Source organism: Microcebus murinus, chromosome 3, assembly GCF_040939455.1.
Source record: "Microcebus murinus isolate Inina chromosome 3, M.murinus_Inina_mat1.0, whole genome shotgun sequence".
Lineage (NCBI taxonomy): Eukaryota > Metazoa > Chordata > Mammalia > Primates > Cheirogaleidae > Microcebus > Microcebus murinus.
In genome coordinates, this window is record NC_134106.1 from 34,788,801 (window position 1) to 34,802,489 (window position 13,689).

The 13,689-nt window shown below is 53.7% G+C and overlaps 2 protein-coding genes across 5 annotated transcripts in view; one reads left to right on the forward strand and one right to left on the reverse strand.

The window, feature by feature from the left end:
• MTA3 (metastasis associated 1 family member 3) overlaps positions 1-5,229 on the forward strand; it is a 174,028-nt gene extending 168,799 nt beyond the window's left edge. For all 4 annotated transcript variants that reach the window (XM_012756600.3, XM_020288595.2, XM_076000706.1 and 1 more), the window contains one exon: positions 1,362-5,229. In XM_012756600.3, coding sequence (XP_012612054.1) covers positions 1,362-1,387 — 26 coding nt within the window. In that variant the 3' untranslated portion in view covers positions 1,388-5,229. The remainder of the gene's footprint in view (positions 1-1,361) is intronic.
• Positions 5,230-10,216: 4,987 nt separating this feature from the next.
• On the reverse strand, positions 10,217-11,771 carry OXER1 (oxoeicosanoid receptor 1). Its single transcript, XM_076000447.1, is given in 12 exon segments — positions 10,217-10,303; positions 10,306-10,495; positions 10,497-10,566; positions 10,569-10,604; positions 10,607-10,705; positions 10,708-10,761; positions 10,764-10,790; positions 10,793-10,852; positions 10,855-11,177; positions 11,179-11,288; positions 11,290-11,481; positions 11,745-11,771. Coding segments are annotated over 12 exon segments (1,275 nt in total).
• Between the last annotated feature and the right edge of the window lie 1,918 nt (positions 11,772-13,689).

The window sequence follows — 13,689 nt, forward strand, 5'->3', positions numbered from 1 at the left end:
CTAACCTTTCTGACCCCCCCCCCCCAAGGTTCTGGTAAAGATTAAATAAGGCAGTTATATAACCTAGAGTAGGTTCAATAAAGCAAAGGTTAGCCTGATTCCTAAACTGCATTTATCTGGGTCTTAATTTCACTCATATTTGCTGAGCCCATATCAAATGTCAGGCTGTGTATATATATCTTCTCTATTCTAGAAAGGCTCGCAAAGTAAAGGCGCAGCTCTGCTCCCTCCTGCAGCCCCTCCTCAGCATGATGCTGCGAAGGGGAGTGTCCCTGGGTCCTTTCCTGGCTGCAGAGTGGCATGCATGGTGGTAGAGCATGTCTGAGCATCTTTATTTATTTAATTTCTTTTTGAGATAGAGTCTCACTTTGTTGCCCATGTTACAGTGAGTGCCGTGGCGTCAGTCTAGCTCACAGCAACCTCAGACTCCTGGGCTCAAGCGATCCTGCCTCAGCCTCCCGAGTAGCTGGGACTACAGGCATGCACCACCATGCCCGGCTAATTTTTCGATATTTTTAGTTGTCTGGCTAATTTCTTTCTCTTTTTAGTAGATACAAGGTATCGCTCTTGCTCAGGCTGGTCTCAAACTCCTGACCTCGAGCTATCCTCCCAAAGTGCTAGAATTACAGGTGTGAGCCACCGCAACTGGCCATGTCTGAGCATCTTATCCCATCTCAACAAACAGTCCCTACTTCCCTTCTAGCCAGTTTCCTAACAACCAAGCAGACGGTTTCACGACCTTCTGAGTAATACAAGATGGTGATGATTTGGTTTGAGGACCACTCCTGCTTTTCCCTCATTTATTTGTTTCTGTTTAGAGTCTCCAGGTGCCCAGCTCAGGGACAGGATAGGTGCAGGTTTGGGGGGAAGCAGGATGGGGGTGAGGGGAGTGGGAATAGTTCCTGACACTGTGATACTGGGTGAGATTGAGGTTCCCTCCTCCCCTACAAAGAATGTATTCCTAGCCCGTGAGTGCCCACATCACTGTGATATGATTCAATATGATGGCCTCACGCTCCTGGCCTTCTGGCCAGCTGTGTTCCCCATTCCTTCACACCTGTCGGAGGAGTTCCATAAGAGCTGTAGATGGATATATGAGCACGTGCCGGTGACCACAAAACCTTCCTATCCAAAATCCAACTTTTAAGATCCTTTAGTATCATTCATATATTTTCTTGCCCTCAGTTAAACTTCCCTTTTGGTCTAGCCTTAAACTACGTTGGGAGCTTTTATTTGAATTAATGCTCAACCTCCCTTCCCTGAAGGTTGTGATGCTTGTGGGAGGGCTGAGTGTGTCCTTCCTCTCGTCTTGCCTCCAGTGGGTACTTGTTTAACCTTGCCCTGTTTCTTCCCTTTTCCAGAACTCACGTGCTGTGTGTCAGACTGAGCTACCCCTGTCTCATCCTACAATCCAAGACTTGCTACACTGTCCTGCTGATGTTCACAGTTGTGCCTGGGAAGGAGGCAGCCCCACTCCCAGTACATTTCAGGGGGAGGCCTCCACGTGCGCCCCATGGGGCAGGGGAAGAAACTGCAGGAGTTCACGTTCCAAAAGCTGTGTCTCCATGTGTGAATCAGTGGCACCTTGCTTCCTTCTCAGAGACCACAGGGCGGGACCTGGCTGAGAATTGAGGGGCTGAGGGAGCCACTCTGCCGCCTCCCTTCTGCAGCACCCTGCACTCCAGGATCAGTGGCTCCTTGGACGGTGGGGGCTGCTGCGAGCTCAGAGCCACTGCTGCCCTGCATGTGTCAGCTCCGCTCTGTCTTGTGCTGTGTAGTTATGTACAGGAGGGATATGGCATCTTTCTGAATGGGTTTTTCTTAAGAAATGTGCCAGTGTTTATGCAGTTCCTGTTATTTCCCTACCCTTGCTGTTACCATCACTCGGCTTTTTCTCATTAGGCTTCGTGCTTTTTTTTTTTTATTAATGGGGGGATTTTGCTTTTATCCCCTGCATCCTATATTTGCTCCCCTTCTCCCATTCCTGCAAGGTGTAGAATTACCTGAGGTTCTGAAGAAAGATAAGATAATCATCTGTGGGGAGCGTGTAAATTCTCAGCGTTATTTGTATTTTGTCATTGGAGAGAGGCTGGTGTTCTGCTTGGTCCCTGACAACTCCAGCAAGGGCAAGTGTTAAATGTGCCAAGCGTGTGGATCACTGTGACAAGCCGTTTGCTGACGGTCCTGTTCCCTTACAGCCAAACCAGCCAAGGAGGAACTACAGCCAGGTGGGGGTCCTACAGCAGGTCACAAATCACCTAGTTTTGTTTTTTTTTAGATAGGTCTCGCTTTGTTGCCCAGGCTAGAGTGAGTGCCGTGGCATCAGCCTAGCTCACAGCAACCTCAAACTCCTGGGCTCAAGCGATGCCTACTGCCTCAGCCTCCCGAGTAGCTAGGACTACAGGCATGTGCCACCATGCCTGGCTAATTTTTTCTATATATATTAGTTGGCCAATTAATTTCTTTCTATTTATAGTAGAGACAGGGTCTCGCTCTTGCTCAGGCTGGTTTTGAACTCCTGACCTCGAGCAATCTGCCCACCTCAGCCTCCCAGAGTGCTAGGATTACAGGCGTGAGCCACTGCGCCTGGCCAACAAATCACCTAGTTTTATTTTGGGCAGGTAGACTCTGTTTGGCTTAGGGATGTGGAGTGAGAGAAACAGTTCTCTCACTTCGTTTGCAGGCATGAGTCTGTGTGGATGGCACCATGACCCCCACCCCTCCAGCGCAGGCCCCAGGAGACCTGCCTGCTTTGCTGGCTTGGGCTCTTCCTGTTCCTGCCTGCCATCAGCACAGCCCTCGGTGGCTTCACAGCCAGCGGCTCTGTGCGCGCAGCTGCAGGGATGGGAATATCTCAGTGCCCGATTAGCTCCCCAAGCAGATGTGAGTCTGGCCAGTCCCCTGCCCTCTGTTGCAGGGACAGGCCTCAGGGGACAGGGTCACAGCACTGTGAAAGACAACCGGAGTCTGACTTCCCAGCCGTCGCCGTCTCTGGGGTTCCTGGGAGGCAGCTGGATGGTTGACAGGAGGAGCCCCAAATAGCCACATTGTTGCAGGACAGAGTGGCTACAGTTGAATTGATCCTCTCCCCCCCCCCCCCCCGCCCCAGGAAGAGTGAGGTGTTTCACGGAAGTGATGATGACGCTCTAGACGTCTGTGGCCATGGAGGCTGGCCCTGCCAGTGGGGAAAGAGTGGTGTGTGACAGTGGAGGGCAGCGCTCGGGGCTCGGGCTGCCCTGTCCTCTTGCAGTTTTGCAGGCATCATGGCTTCTCTTCTGAGGAGGAGTTGGCTCTCATCTGGGGCTTCTGCGGGGGTGACTGGGGAATGTCCCCACCACGGCTGACTCTCTGAGCTGTACTGACCTAGGCCTGGGGCCCTGAGGGTGGGGCCTGGTCACAGGCACTTGCTAAGATGGCAGAGGTGCCGACACCCCTAGGGGTTCCCACCAGAGGTCCCTTGAGCAAAGACCCAGGAAGAGGAGGCAACTGGCTGTCAGTGCCACATACCACGTGGGTGTGGGTGTTACTTCTCTAAAGAAAAAGATATAAGAAAGCTGTCTGTGCTGTCCCTGCTCTGGATTTATTCTCACGTCAGGCACAGAAGTGGAACTGAGTCCCTCACCCTTTCACTTTCCTCTCTGAATCCGTGTTAAATGGTGACTGTCGATTATGGAAACAATTAGCTGCCTGTGACTCTGCCTGTCTCTCCTTCCCTGTCTCTCACCCAGGCCTGGGAGGTCTGGAGACTGGGCCAGGCCAGGTCTGTAGGAGGAGTAGGGAGGCCCCTCCCTGCTGGTTGGCATGTGGCTTTGGGGGGAGTGCAGCTTGTTTTGAGCCACGTGTACCAAGAAGGCTCTTCCTTCCCCTTGCTAGCGAACGCTCCTGGCTGTGCAGTCCCGCCCTCCCAGGAAGATGGTGTTGCCTAAGACGTTATGCTCTCACTTCATCTCTGGAAACTCCCCCATCTTTCAGGAAAGATGCTAAGGAGCATCTGTTTCTCACCTTTGCTGTTCTGAGCGTTTGGTGCTGAGAGGGTTTCCCAGCCACCTCCTTGCTGAGGCCATAGTGTCACTGTTGTGTGTCAGTGGCATGTCACCATTGTCCAGTGGGCATGGACACTCAGAGACTGCACAGGCCCCAGCGGGCACACCCGGGGTGCTGTGCCCCCTTGGGTGAGGACACACGCTCTGCAGGTCCCCTCCCCACTCCTCACCTGCCCACCCCTCATTTCTTAGAGGTGCACAAGAGTGGAGGACGCGCTGGAGGTTGTCGGAACTTGTTAGCATGCCTTTCACGCCTCTGCCTCGTCCACGGCCCAGTTTCTATCACCCAGGGCCCAACCAGGAAAATAGAAACCACTCTAAGTATTTAATACAGAGGGGCTTACTCCAGAGGTTTGTTTAACACGGAAATAAGAAGAGCTGAGGGACAAAACAGGAGTGAGGGGCCGCAGCAGGTGCCGCCACTGCTGGCTGGCACAGTGAGGAGGCCAGTTACCAGAACCCAGGGGCCACGTCCACCGGTGGCCTACCTAGGGCACAGAGGGTGCTGTGGGGGGAGCAGGAGCCAGGGATCTTGTAAGAAATATGCCCCAGGCAGTGGGGGAGTGACAGAGAGCCTGGCCTCTGTGTCTCTTCTGCATGCCAGCTTTCTGCAGGTGCCTCATGGTAGCCAAACGCAGCTGGGAGCCAGCCGCCTTGGGAGCCTGAGACAGGAGACCTGCAGGGTCAGCCCCCTGCCGCTCAGAGCAGAGCAGGGGTCTGAGGGCAAGAGGGCCGGGCTGTGTGTGGCCAGGCCTGGTGTTCGCGCCTCACTGCTGCCTCAAGACCTGGCGAGGCTGGACGGAGGAGCTGCCCCCTTGGGTTTTTGTAGACCCTGCTTTACTCTGCCTAGAGAGGAAAGTGCTTTGGGGAGGGAGGGGAAAGCCTCTGTTCTTCACTGTTGTCCTTGTTTTCCTTTGGGGGAATCTGCCCATTTCGCAGCCCCACCTCGCCCTTCCCCTTAGGAAAGCCACGTCCTAGCTTTCTGTCCACCGGTCCTGTTCCTCCGCACCACGTCTCCGGTCCTCCCTGCCAGAGAGTGCTGCCCCAGAGCGAGCGCCAGTGCTCACGAGCGTTCCCCAGGGTACTCCGTTCTGAGTGTGCTAGCGCAGTGTGGACTGTGTGTCTGTGAGGAGATGCCATCTACTAATCAGTTTGTATCGTGTTTCCAATAAACTCATGGAAATGATGCCTGGTTAATGCGGTTCTTTTCTGGGCGTGTACACTTCAGGCCCAGCACCAGGTGGTCCTCGTCTCAGGTGCGGCCCCCCTGTCTCGCTGAGGGCCTTGGGAAGGTAACAGGCAAGGCCAGTTAGTCTGATGTGGCCCCAGCCACACTGAGACTCTCGGAGGCCTTTCCCCAGGATCTGCATCTTTTTCTGCAGTCTCCTAAGCTTCCTCCTGAGGATGCGGAGATTTTGTGAGGGCAGGTCATCCCAATAGGTGACCTTTGACCCTGTGCCCTCAGGCCTGGAGGTATGAGGAGCAATAGGCAGAGCTTTCCCATTAACAAGCCCCCAAGCCACTCTTGCACTGCTGTGGCCAGTGCTGAGCCGTGGGGACACGTGCGGGGGTACTTGGGTGTTGTGCTGAGGGAGGCTGCTGTGTCCCTGCCTGTTTGTGTAGACACTGCCTCAGTTGCTGTGCCAAAGCCATTATAGGGGAAGATGAAATGTGGCTCTCTTGGGACCCCTCAATCCTGTGTTTATGAAGTACATACATGTGTTTGTGGTCCTTGTTTGCTGGGCTTTATGAGAGATTTTTTTTTTTTAAAGGGGACACTGAGTTTCTTTCAAGAGTTTCCCTGGAGAAGACACACACACACGCACACACGTGAAGTCACTAGAGAAGAGAAAATGGAATTAAGGCGGTGTTGGTATGTGTAGAGTTCTGGAGTACAGGAGTCCGCATGGCTGGACTAGAGGTCAGGGAAGCTTTTGTGGAAGCAGGGGTTCCCCTCAAGGTGGAGCACAGCACCCACACCTCCACCAAGGTGCCATATAGTTCTTGGTGGCTTTTTATTAAGACTTTTTATCCTGACTCAAATATCACCTCCCTTTTTCTGGAAGTGCCTCTAAAGCTCAGAGTGTTGATGCCCTAGTTCTCAAGGAAGACCAACTTTAAGTTCCATGCCAGGACTGGATTTTTTTTTTTTTTTTTTTGGAGACAGAGTCTCACTCTGTTGCCTGGGCTAGAGTGCCATGGTGTCAGCCTAGCTCACAGCAACCTCAAACTCCCAACCTCAAGGTGATCCTCCTGACTCAGCCTCCCGAGTAGCTGGGACTACAGGTATATGCCACCATGCCCAGCTAATTATTTTCTTTATATATTTTTAGTTTGCCAATTAATTTCTATTTTTTTATTAGAGACAGGGTTTTGCTCTTGTTCAGGTTTGTTTTGAACTCCTGACCTTGAGCAATCCACCTGCTTTGGCCTCCCAGAGTGCTAGGATTACCGGCGTGAGCCACCGCGCCCAGCCCAGGACTGGATTTTTATGGCCGGATTTCCTAGGAGGTTTCTTTTGCGCACACACACACCCGCCCAAGTAAGTTTTACCTTCTGTTTCTTCTGCTCCTGTTCCTGGCTGCAGGGTTCGCTATCCCGGAGCTATGGGTGCTTAACTCACCTGGCCCCTCTGAGCTCCTTGTTTAGTGGCCCTTTTGTATGTTCTTTCGGAGTTTGTTTTCTTATTCCCAGAAACAACTCTTCCAATCCTTTGTCACTCCCTAAACCCTCACCTGAGAGCCAAGGCTTCTAAGTATCCCTTGGCATTTTTTCCCTCCACTCCAAGACCTACTGGAAAGTGCATTGCCACAGCCTACGGAGGTGTCCGTCTACCTCTTGAGGACAGACCTTCCTGCCACCATGTACTGGGTCCATCCTCCCACCCCTTAGGGCCTTGCGGTAGAGTACCCTGACTCAGGACTGCCACTTTCTAGCTCTGTGACCTTGGCAAATTACTCTGCTTCTCTGTACCTCAATCTTTTCATCTGTTAAATGGAATAATAATAGTATCTACCTCATAGGACTAGAGAGGTTCATATGTGTGAGATGCTTAGAACGGAGCCTGGTGCACATAGCGTTTATTATTGCTGCATCATCATTCTGCATCCCTCACGTGTACCATCTCCCCTCTCCTCCTGGCACTATATTTAAGTCTCTCCATCCAGTCTACAAAGTGACAGAACAGTCACACCCCCAGAATGTCTGTCCTCTACTGAGCTTCACCTGAAACTGTTGTCGTCTCCCTTTGGGGGCAAATTTGTTGAAAGAGGAAGAGTTGTCTCCATTACTTCAAATCTCGTTAATTCTGCAACCCATTATAGTACTTTAGGCTCCCCGTTCTGCCCCACCCCCAGCCACTCACTGAAACTGCTGTCGATAAAGTCACTAATGACCTTCTAATTGCCAAACCCAACACTTTGCTTAGTCATCCTATTTGAGCTTTCTTGAGCATTTGAAGCTATTGTCACCATATTAATTTTATTCATTTATTATACTGACCTCTTTTATTCACTACCCAGAGCAGTGCTAAGTGACATTCAGATATCCCTCAGTTATATCTCAGATTTTTTTTTACAAAGATAACTTCAGATATAGTAATAGTCACTTGTGCACCACTTTTCATTTTCCTGCACTCTTTTTAGTTTAGTGTTTAATATCCTAGTACATTATTTTATATGGTTAATGCATATGTATGAATGCATAACCAAGAGAGGACATTTTGCATATTATTCAGTTTCATACAAATTATAACCTATCACTTCTCGAAAAGCTTTTTTAAAAAATAGTACCAGACAATGCATTGTTAATCCAGGGTGTCCATCCAGGCTGTTAATTGACCAGACAGTGTCAGACAAGCACTTTGGTTTTCAGATCAACTTTCTTCAGCATGTAATTAGGAAACACTTTTGCAAATGCTCTGTCCTTGCATGATGCTCTATTCTTGCAAGAGGCACTTTGTAGACTGCCTGAGTATTTTATGTTTGGCTTTTACCTTCATAAAAGATGGCTTTATTCTTTTCTTTTTAATGGGCAATCTCTTTAGTTGGGCGAAGAGATTGCCTTGACTTCTTTTATGCTATTTTTTTTTCTTGCTGCAGTCCTGGTTTTCTTCCTGCTTAAAGGTTTTTTTCTGAGCTTTTCATTTGCTACACATGCCCCTTACCTACAGGGTTTTTTAAAGGATGGTTCTTGGTTCTATTCACTCTCTCCCTGGATGACCTCATTCCTTCCCATAATCTCAACTCCCCATGGTGCTGGGATACCCTGAGTCCTGTCTCCAGCCCCACCTCATCTTACCACCACACCTGCCCTAGCACTGCACCCTCAATGTGTCCCTAGAGCCACCACCATTGTCCCCTCAGCTGTGCCTCTCCATTCTGACCCTGTGTGCTCTCTGCTGCTGCCCTTCTCAGGCCCCTCCTTGGAATAAAGATGATTCCTACTTAGGTCATCTCCACATCCCCTCCCCTCACCAGCCTATCCACACTGTCACCGGAGTGACTGATAAAAATGCAAAGCTGATCATCATCTTCTACTTAAAAGCCTCATGCATACGTTCCTCCCCTGCCATGCTGGGTCGTCCATGGGATCGACCCAGGCTCCAGTTTTGGCATCGGAGCCCTCCTTGGTCTGGCCCCACTTGCCTTGCCTGCCTGTCCCCTAACTCTGTGCTAGGCGTCCTCCTCTCCTGTCTCAGTGACCTCCTGCTCCCATGCACACTCGTCTCACAACTCTGAGCCCTGTTCATGCTCTTCCCTCCTCTGTGTCCTCATCCTCGAAGATCCAGCGCAGATGCATCACCTCCGACAACGCAGGCAGAGTTAGCTCTTCCCACCCTCTGTTCTCTCGGGGTGCATTCCCTCCTAAAAGACCTTCCGCTGCACTGGGTTGGGTTGCATTGGATCCATCTGCATTGGAGACAAGTCTGTCTCTTCCGGGCTTAGCCTCCCGCGGCTCAAGGTCAGAGTGGTGGTGGTCACCTCTGTAGCTCAGTGTCTGGCCTGTGGGGTGCCCGAGTTAGTGATTGTTGGCCTGGCCCCGGCCCTGCCTGCTCACCCCCCTGCAGGAGTCCCTGGAGTAAAGTAAGGCATGCCATTGGGTCTTCCCTCAGGGTGGAAACAGTTGTATTAGAAGAAAGAAGAGAAAAAAGAAAATTCACACTGAATAGTGCAGCCCACCCCAGGGACCCAAATGCTGTTTGGAACCCAAATGTAGGAAATGGGGTCTCTACTCAGCCTATCCCCAGCTCACCTTATACTACATTAGGCACAACTTTCCCATCTGTAGAAAACCCTGCACTTAAACAATTTTCTTTTTCTTTGTCTTCCCCTTCCTTCTCCCTACCCCTCCACGTAATAACGGCCTTCCTCACTCGGTGCTCTGCATATAGTTATTTCCACCTTCAGCCCCTGGAGTCGGGCAAGGGCCAGGATCAGCGTTCCCACGTGTAGATGAGAACTAAGTCCAGAGAAGCGTACAGGGGGTCGGGGCCAAGGTTAGGGGCAGGCAGTCCTACCTCCATGCTGGAGGCAGCCTGCAGCCCTGCTTCATGAGGAAACACCCAGACCCGGAGAGGTGAGGAAGGGTGGTGGCCCAGCTGGCCCACGAGAGAGCAGTCCTCGACTCCCACATGAGAGGCAAGGAGGATCCAGGGCAGGTTAGGAATGTGGGCCCAAACCCTGTGACCAGAATTTCCCAGGGGCTCAGTGTGGCCTCTGCTCCCTCCCTTGGTGGGAAAAGAGAGGGGTGCAGATAAGTCTGTGAGTCACGGGGAATAGCTGGTCATCTGTCCTACATCAGGGCGGGCGCCAGGGTTGGGGTGGGGAGGGGAGCCCCGTTGCTGGGGTGGGTGGGAAGGCTTGACGGAGGAGTTGGCAGGGGAGAGGGGCCCAGGGAAGGGGAGATTGAGGAATGGGCCTGTGGAGCTGCCCTGAAGGTGGGCACGTTCAGGGGCAGAGGTGGTCCTAGAGGAAAGGTGCCTGGCATTGGGCTGGCAGCGAGTGTTAGCACCTTGCTCGGGGCTCCAGGAGAAAGAGTGGCTCAGGCCCAGGCGGCTTTGTCTTGCTGCCAGCCCCCTGGGTCCTACCACTGCCTCCGCCTGGCTCCTGGGCTGCCGACGCCCCTCATCTCTCCCCGCCCCACCCGGCAATCCTCACCCCTGCAGCCGACCCTCAGTCCTGGGAGGGGCCTTCCTTTTCCAGTGAGACCTCCTCCTGCAGCTTCTCTGTGGCCTCCCCCTTCTGAGAGGCCTCCAGCAGGGCCGCCGCCAAGGGGAGGGCTGGAAGGCACCCTCGTCAGGCAGTGGGCCCTGCCAGCCCCCGCGAGGCCTGCTCTGGGGGAAGACTCTGGGGCTGCAGGAGTAGAGCGCAGGGCCCAGGGCGCTGTTGAGGTGGTGAAGGCCAGGGAGTGGCAGAAGAGCCACGACATCCAGGGAGCGGTGGGCGGACAGCGGAAGCTGTGCCAAAGATGATGCCCGGCAAGGAGCAGATGGTGTAGACGGCCACCACCATGGCTGCAAGCACACGGCCTTCCTTGGGCCTCCCTGCCCACCCAGGCACAGCGCCGGATGGTGACCCTGACACTCACAATGGCAGAGAGGGTGCGTGCCAATGGGAAGAATTCCAGCATGGACAGCGCCTGGTGCCAGTGGAGTGAGGCGAGGGCTCCATGCCCAGCCTGTAACTGAGGCAGGCCTGGCTGGAATAGGTGGTCAGAGCAGGTGCCCACTGAGGAGCAGGATGCCCCCCAGACCCTCCCGGTCACCTGGGCAGCTGCCCCCACCAAGGCCCGGCTCAGCACGTGGGGTGCCGCACCACCTTCCTGTAGCGGTTGAGCACGATGGTTGTGGGGCAGGCAGCGCTGGCCGTGTGGTTGGTGGCCATGAGGAGGCTGACCTTGCGGGCAGCGGCCCCAAAGTGCGGGGTCTCAAGGAGGAAGTAGTAGTCCGTGCGGACGGGCAGGTTGATGATCAGAAGAAAGTCGGCAGTGACCAGGCTGACCAGGAACACCACGCTGGACGTCTAGGGCTGTGTGTGGAAGCAGAAAAGGAAGAGGGCCAAGCTGTTCCCCACCAGGCCCAGGACAAATTCCACACCCAGGATTGGTGCCAGGAAGGTGGACACCAGGGGGAAGAGGTGGGTGGCAGGGTGGCCAGGCCTCTCCAGAGGACCCCAGCACAGTGGAGAAGGCAGAGGAGGAGGACAAGGGTGAGGGAGGGAAGGGGGAGAGCAGAGGAGAGGGAGAGAGAGCTCAGGTTATGAAATTCCATGGGCTGCTTGGGCCGTGGACCTGAGAGAGGGTTCTGGGGTCTTCTAACCCTGCATGAGTGTTCAGGGCAAAGTGGGATGAGTGTCACTCTCAGCTGGCCACCACCATGACACAACAACCTGGGGTCTTCATCAGCATCCTCACAGCCACTGAGCAACACCCAGCGTTCCTGTTCGCAGGCAAAGGGGATCTCTGGAGGCCTCCCTACTTCCTTCCCTGCCTCCCCCCTTCCCTGGGTTCAGGGTGACTCCACCTGAGGTCTCTGAGCCCAGCCTTGGGGTTGTGCCCTTGACAGAGGAGGAGGCAGGGTTCGGCAGGAGTGAGAGAAGTCCAGAGTGAAGCGGGAGGAAAGTCCAGCTGGGTGAGGTGGGGGAGGGTATTCACAGCCCTGAGTGGTCAGATGTTTCCCTGCCTAAAGGCAGGTGACCTTACCTGGTGACCTGTGGCTCTCAGGATCATGCAGACCTCCTTGGACACCCTACCATGTGCCCCCATTATATATACAAGCTGGATGGCCGCTTTTCTGCCCCCACCAGCTCTGGCTGCAGAGACCATGGGGCCCACAGGACCTTGTCCTGGGAGTGGTAGGTGGGGAGTCAGTTGAGATTTTGACCATGCTGCTGGTGGCCTCGAGGGAACCAGGCCTACTTGTGCTCTGCCTGCTTTGAATGTCTGAAAGCCTGCTGTAGATCAGCCTCCAGTTGCTCCCAGATTCCAGACGGTTCTGAAGTCCATGGTGGTCCTATATCATGAACGTGATGAAGCAGGTTCCACATGCCGAGGGGGACCTGCTAAGTTTCTACTGCCATGGCATGGGGACCTGGAGCCTTCTCCCCCAAACAGAGAATCCCGACAGTCCTGAGTTTCCCTGTCCACGTCTGCCGCAGGTCCTTGTCTTCCCCACTCCCCCAGCCCCCGCAGCATCCTCTGCAGAGTGGGGAGCGGGAGGCTGGGGCTCTGGACAAGGTGCAAGTCCTGATGTCCCACTGTGAGATGCTCTCCTGAGCCTGCAGGGCTGGTCCCATGGGTGGAGGGGAGGTCCTCAGGCGAGGGACAATGTGGCTCCTGGCTCCCCCCACCCCTGCAGCTGGCTGGGGTGAGCAGTCTGCTGTGTGCTGCCAACTCTGCCTAGGCCTCTGGGTTTGGGGTACCTATGGCCACTGGCCCCTCTTCCCTGCCCTGGGCTCCTGTCTGGCCAAGGCTGAGGGCAGACAGGCTGAGACCACAGAGAAGCAGGGTGGCAGTACCCAGCCTGAGCTTTGAATGCAGACTTCAAAACCTCTCTGAGCCTTATCTGTAAAATCAGGTGCTACCACCTTTTGGAGGGTTGTGAGAATAAAATGAGATAGTTAATATAAAAACTTCTAGGGGATTCCCTGGCACAGAGCTGGTGTTCAGAAAAATAGATCTAAATTTCATTATTTTTTCTCTGGAATTAGGCCTGCCCTTGGTACTAGGGTAAACTCTTCCTGTGGCTACCTATACTCTGACCTGGGGACTTACTGGAACATTCTGTGTTCTCAGCTTCTGCCCAGAGCAACATATTGCTATAGCCTGAGCTCTGCCAAGCCCCTGGAAGAGGCTGGTGGTGTTTTCTTTGCTTTCAGGAGAGGAAAGCCCTTGGGAGTAGAGAGGTGGGTGAGGGTCCTGACATCCGTTTCTGCAAAGTCAGGTCCTCCTCTGCCCATAGCAGGGTGTATCAAGGCAGTGAGCCGCCAGGCTGGGGTTGGGGAAGGCAGGTTCAAGTTTTCTTTTCTAGAGGAAGCTTGGGCTCCAAGCAGGTACCTGTTTTGTCTAGATCCAGCTTCAGTCCCTCCCATGTGCACACTGTCATTGACTTCTCACCGAAGTCCCTGGAAGCCAAGCCCACTGCAGGTTCTGTGTTCTTGTCTCTGCTCACAGCTGCCTCTGGGGCCCCCAGCGTTCCTGGACCCCTGCAGCAGGCCCAGGGGTCCCTCCCGAGTCTCTGGACATGACAGGGGAGGGCAGGGGACATGAGGCCAGACACCTCCTCCCCTGCTGCCAGGCTCCTGGCACAGCTTTGTGGCTCCCAGGCTGGCCGCAGTCTTTAAGTGTTAACAGTCGCTAACTCTGGGTGAGGGAGTTCTGTGTTTTCTACAGTTAGCATAGATCATTTCTGTTATTGGAGGGAAAACTCAACAGATGCTATTTTTAGAAGTTAAGTAAAAAAAATAAATAAATGGGAACAGAGAGAGACAGAGATGATATCAGCTGCACTCCTAGGACCAGACATGGGAGTACATGTGGATCGTGTCACACACTGTGACGATGCCCGTCCACAGGCAGGACACCAAATAACCGACCCATGGTCACCTGGGCCCGACACCCCAGACACACAACACAGTCACAGGGGGAC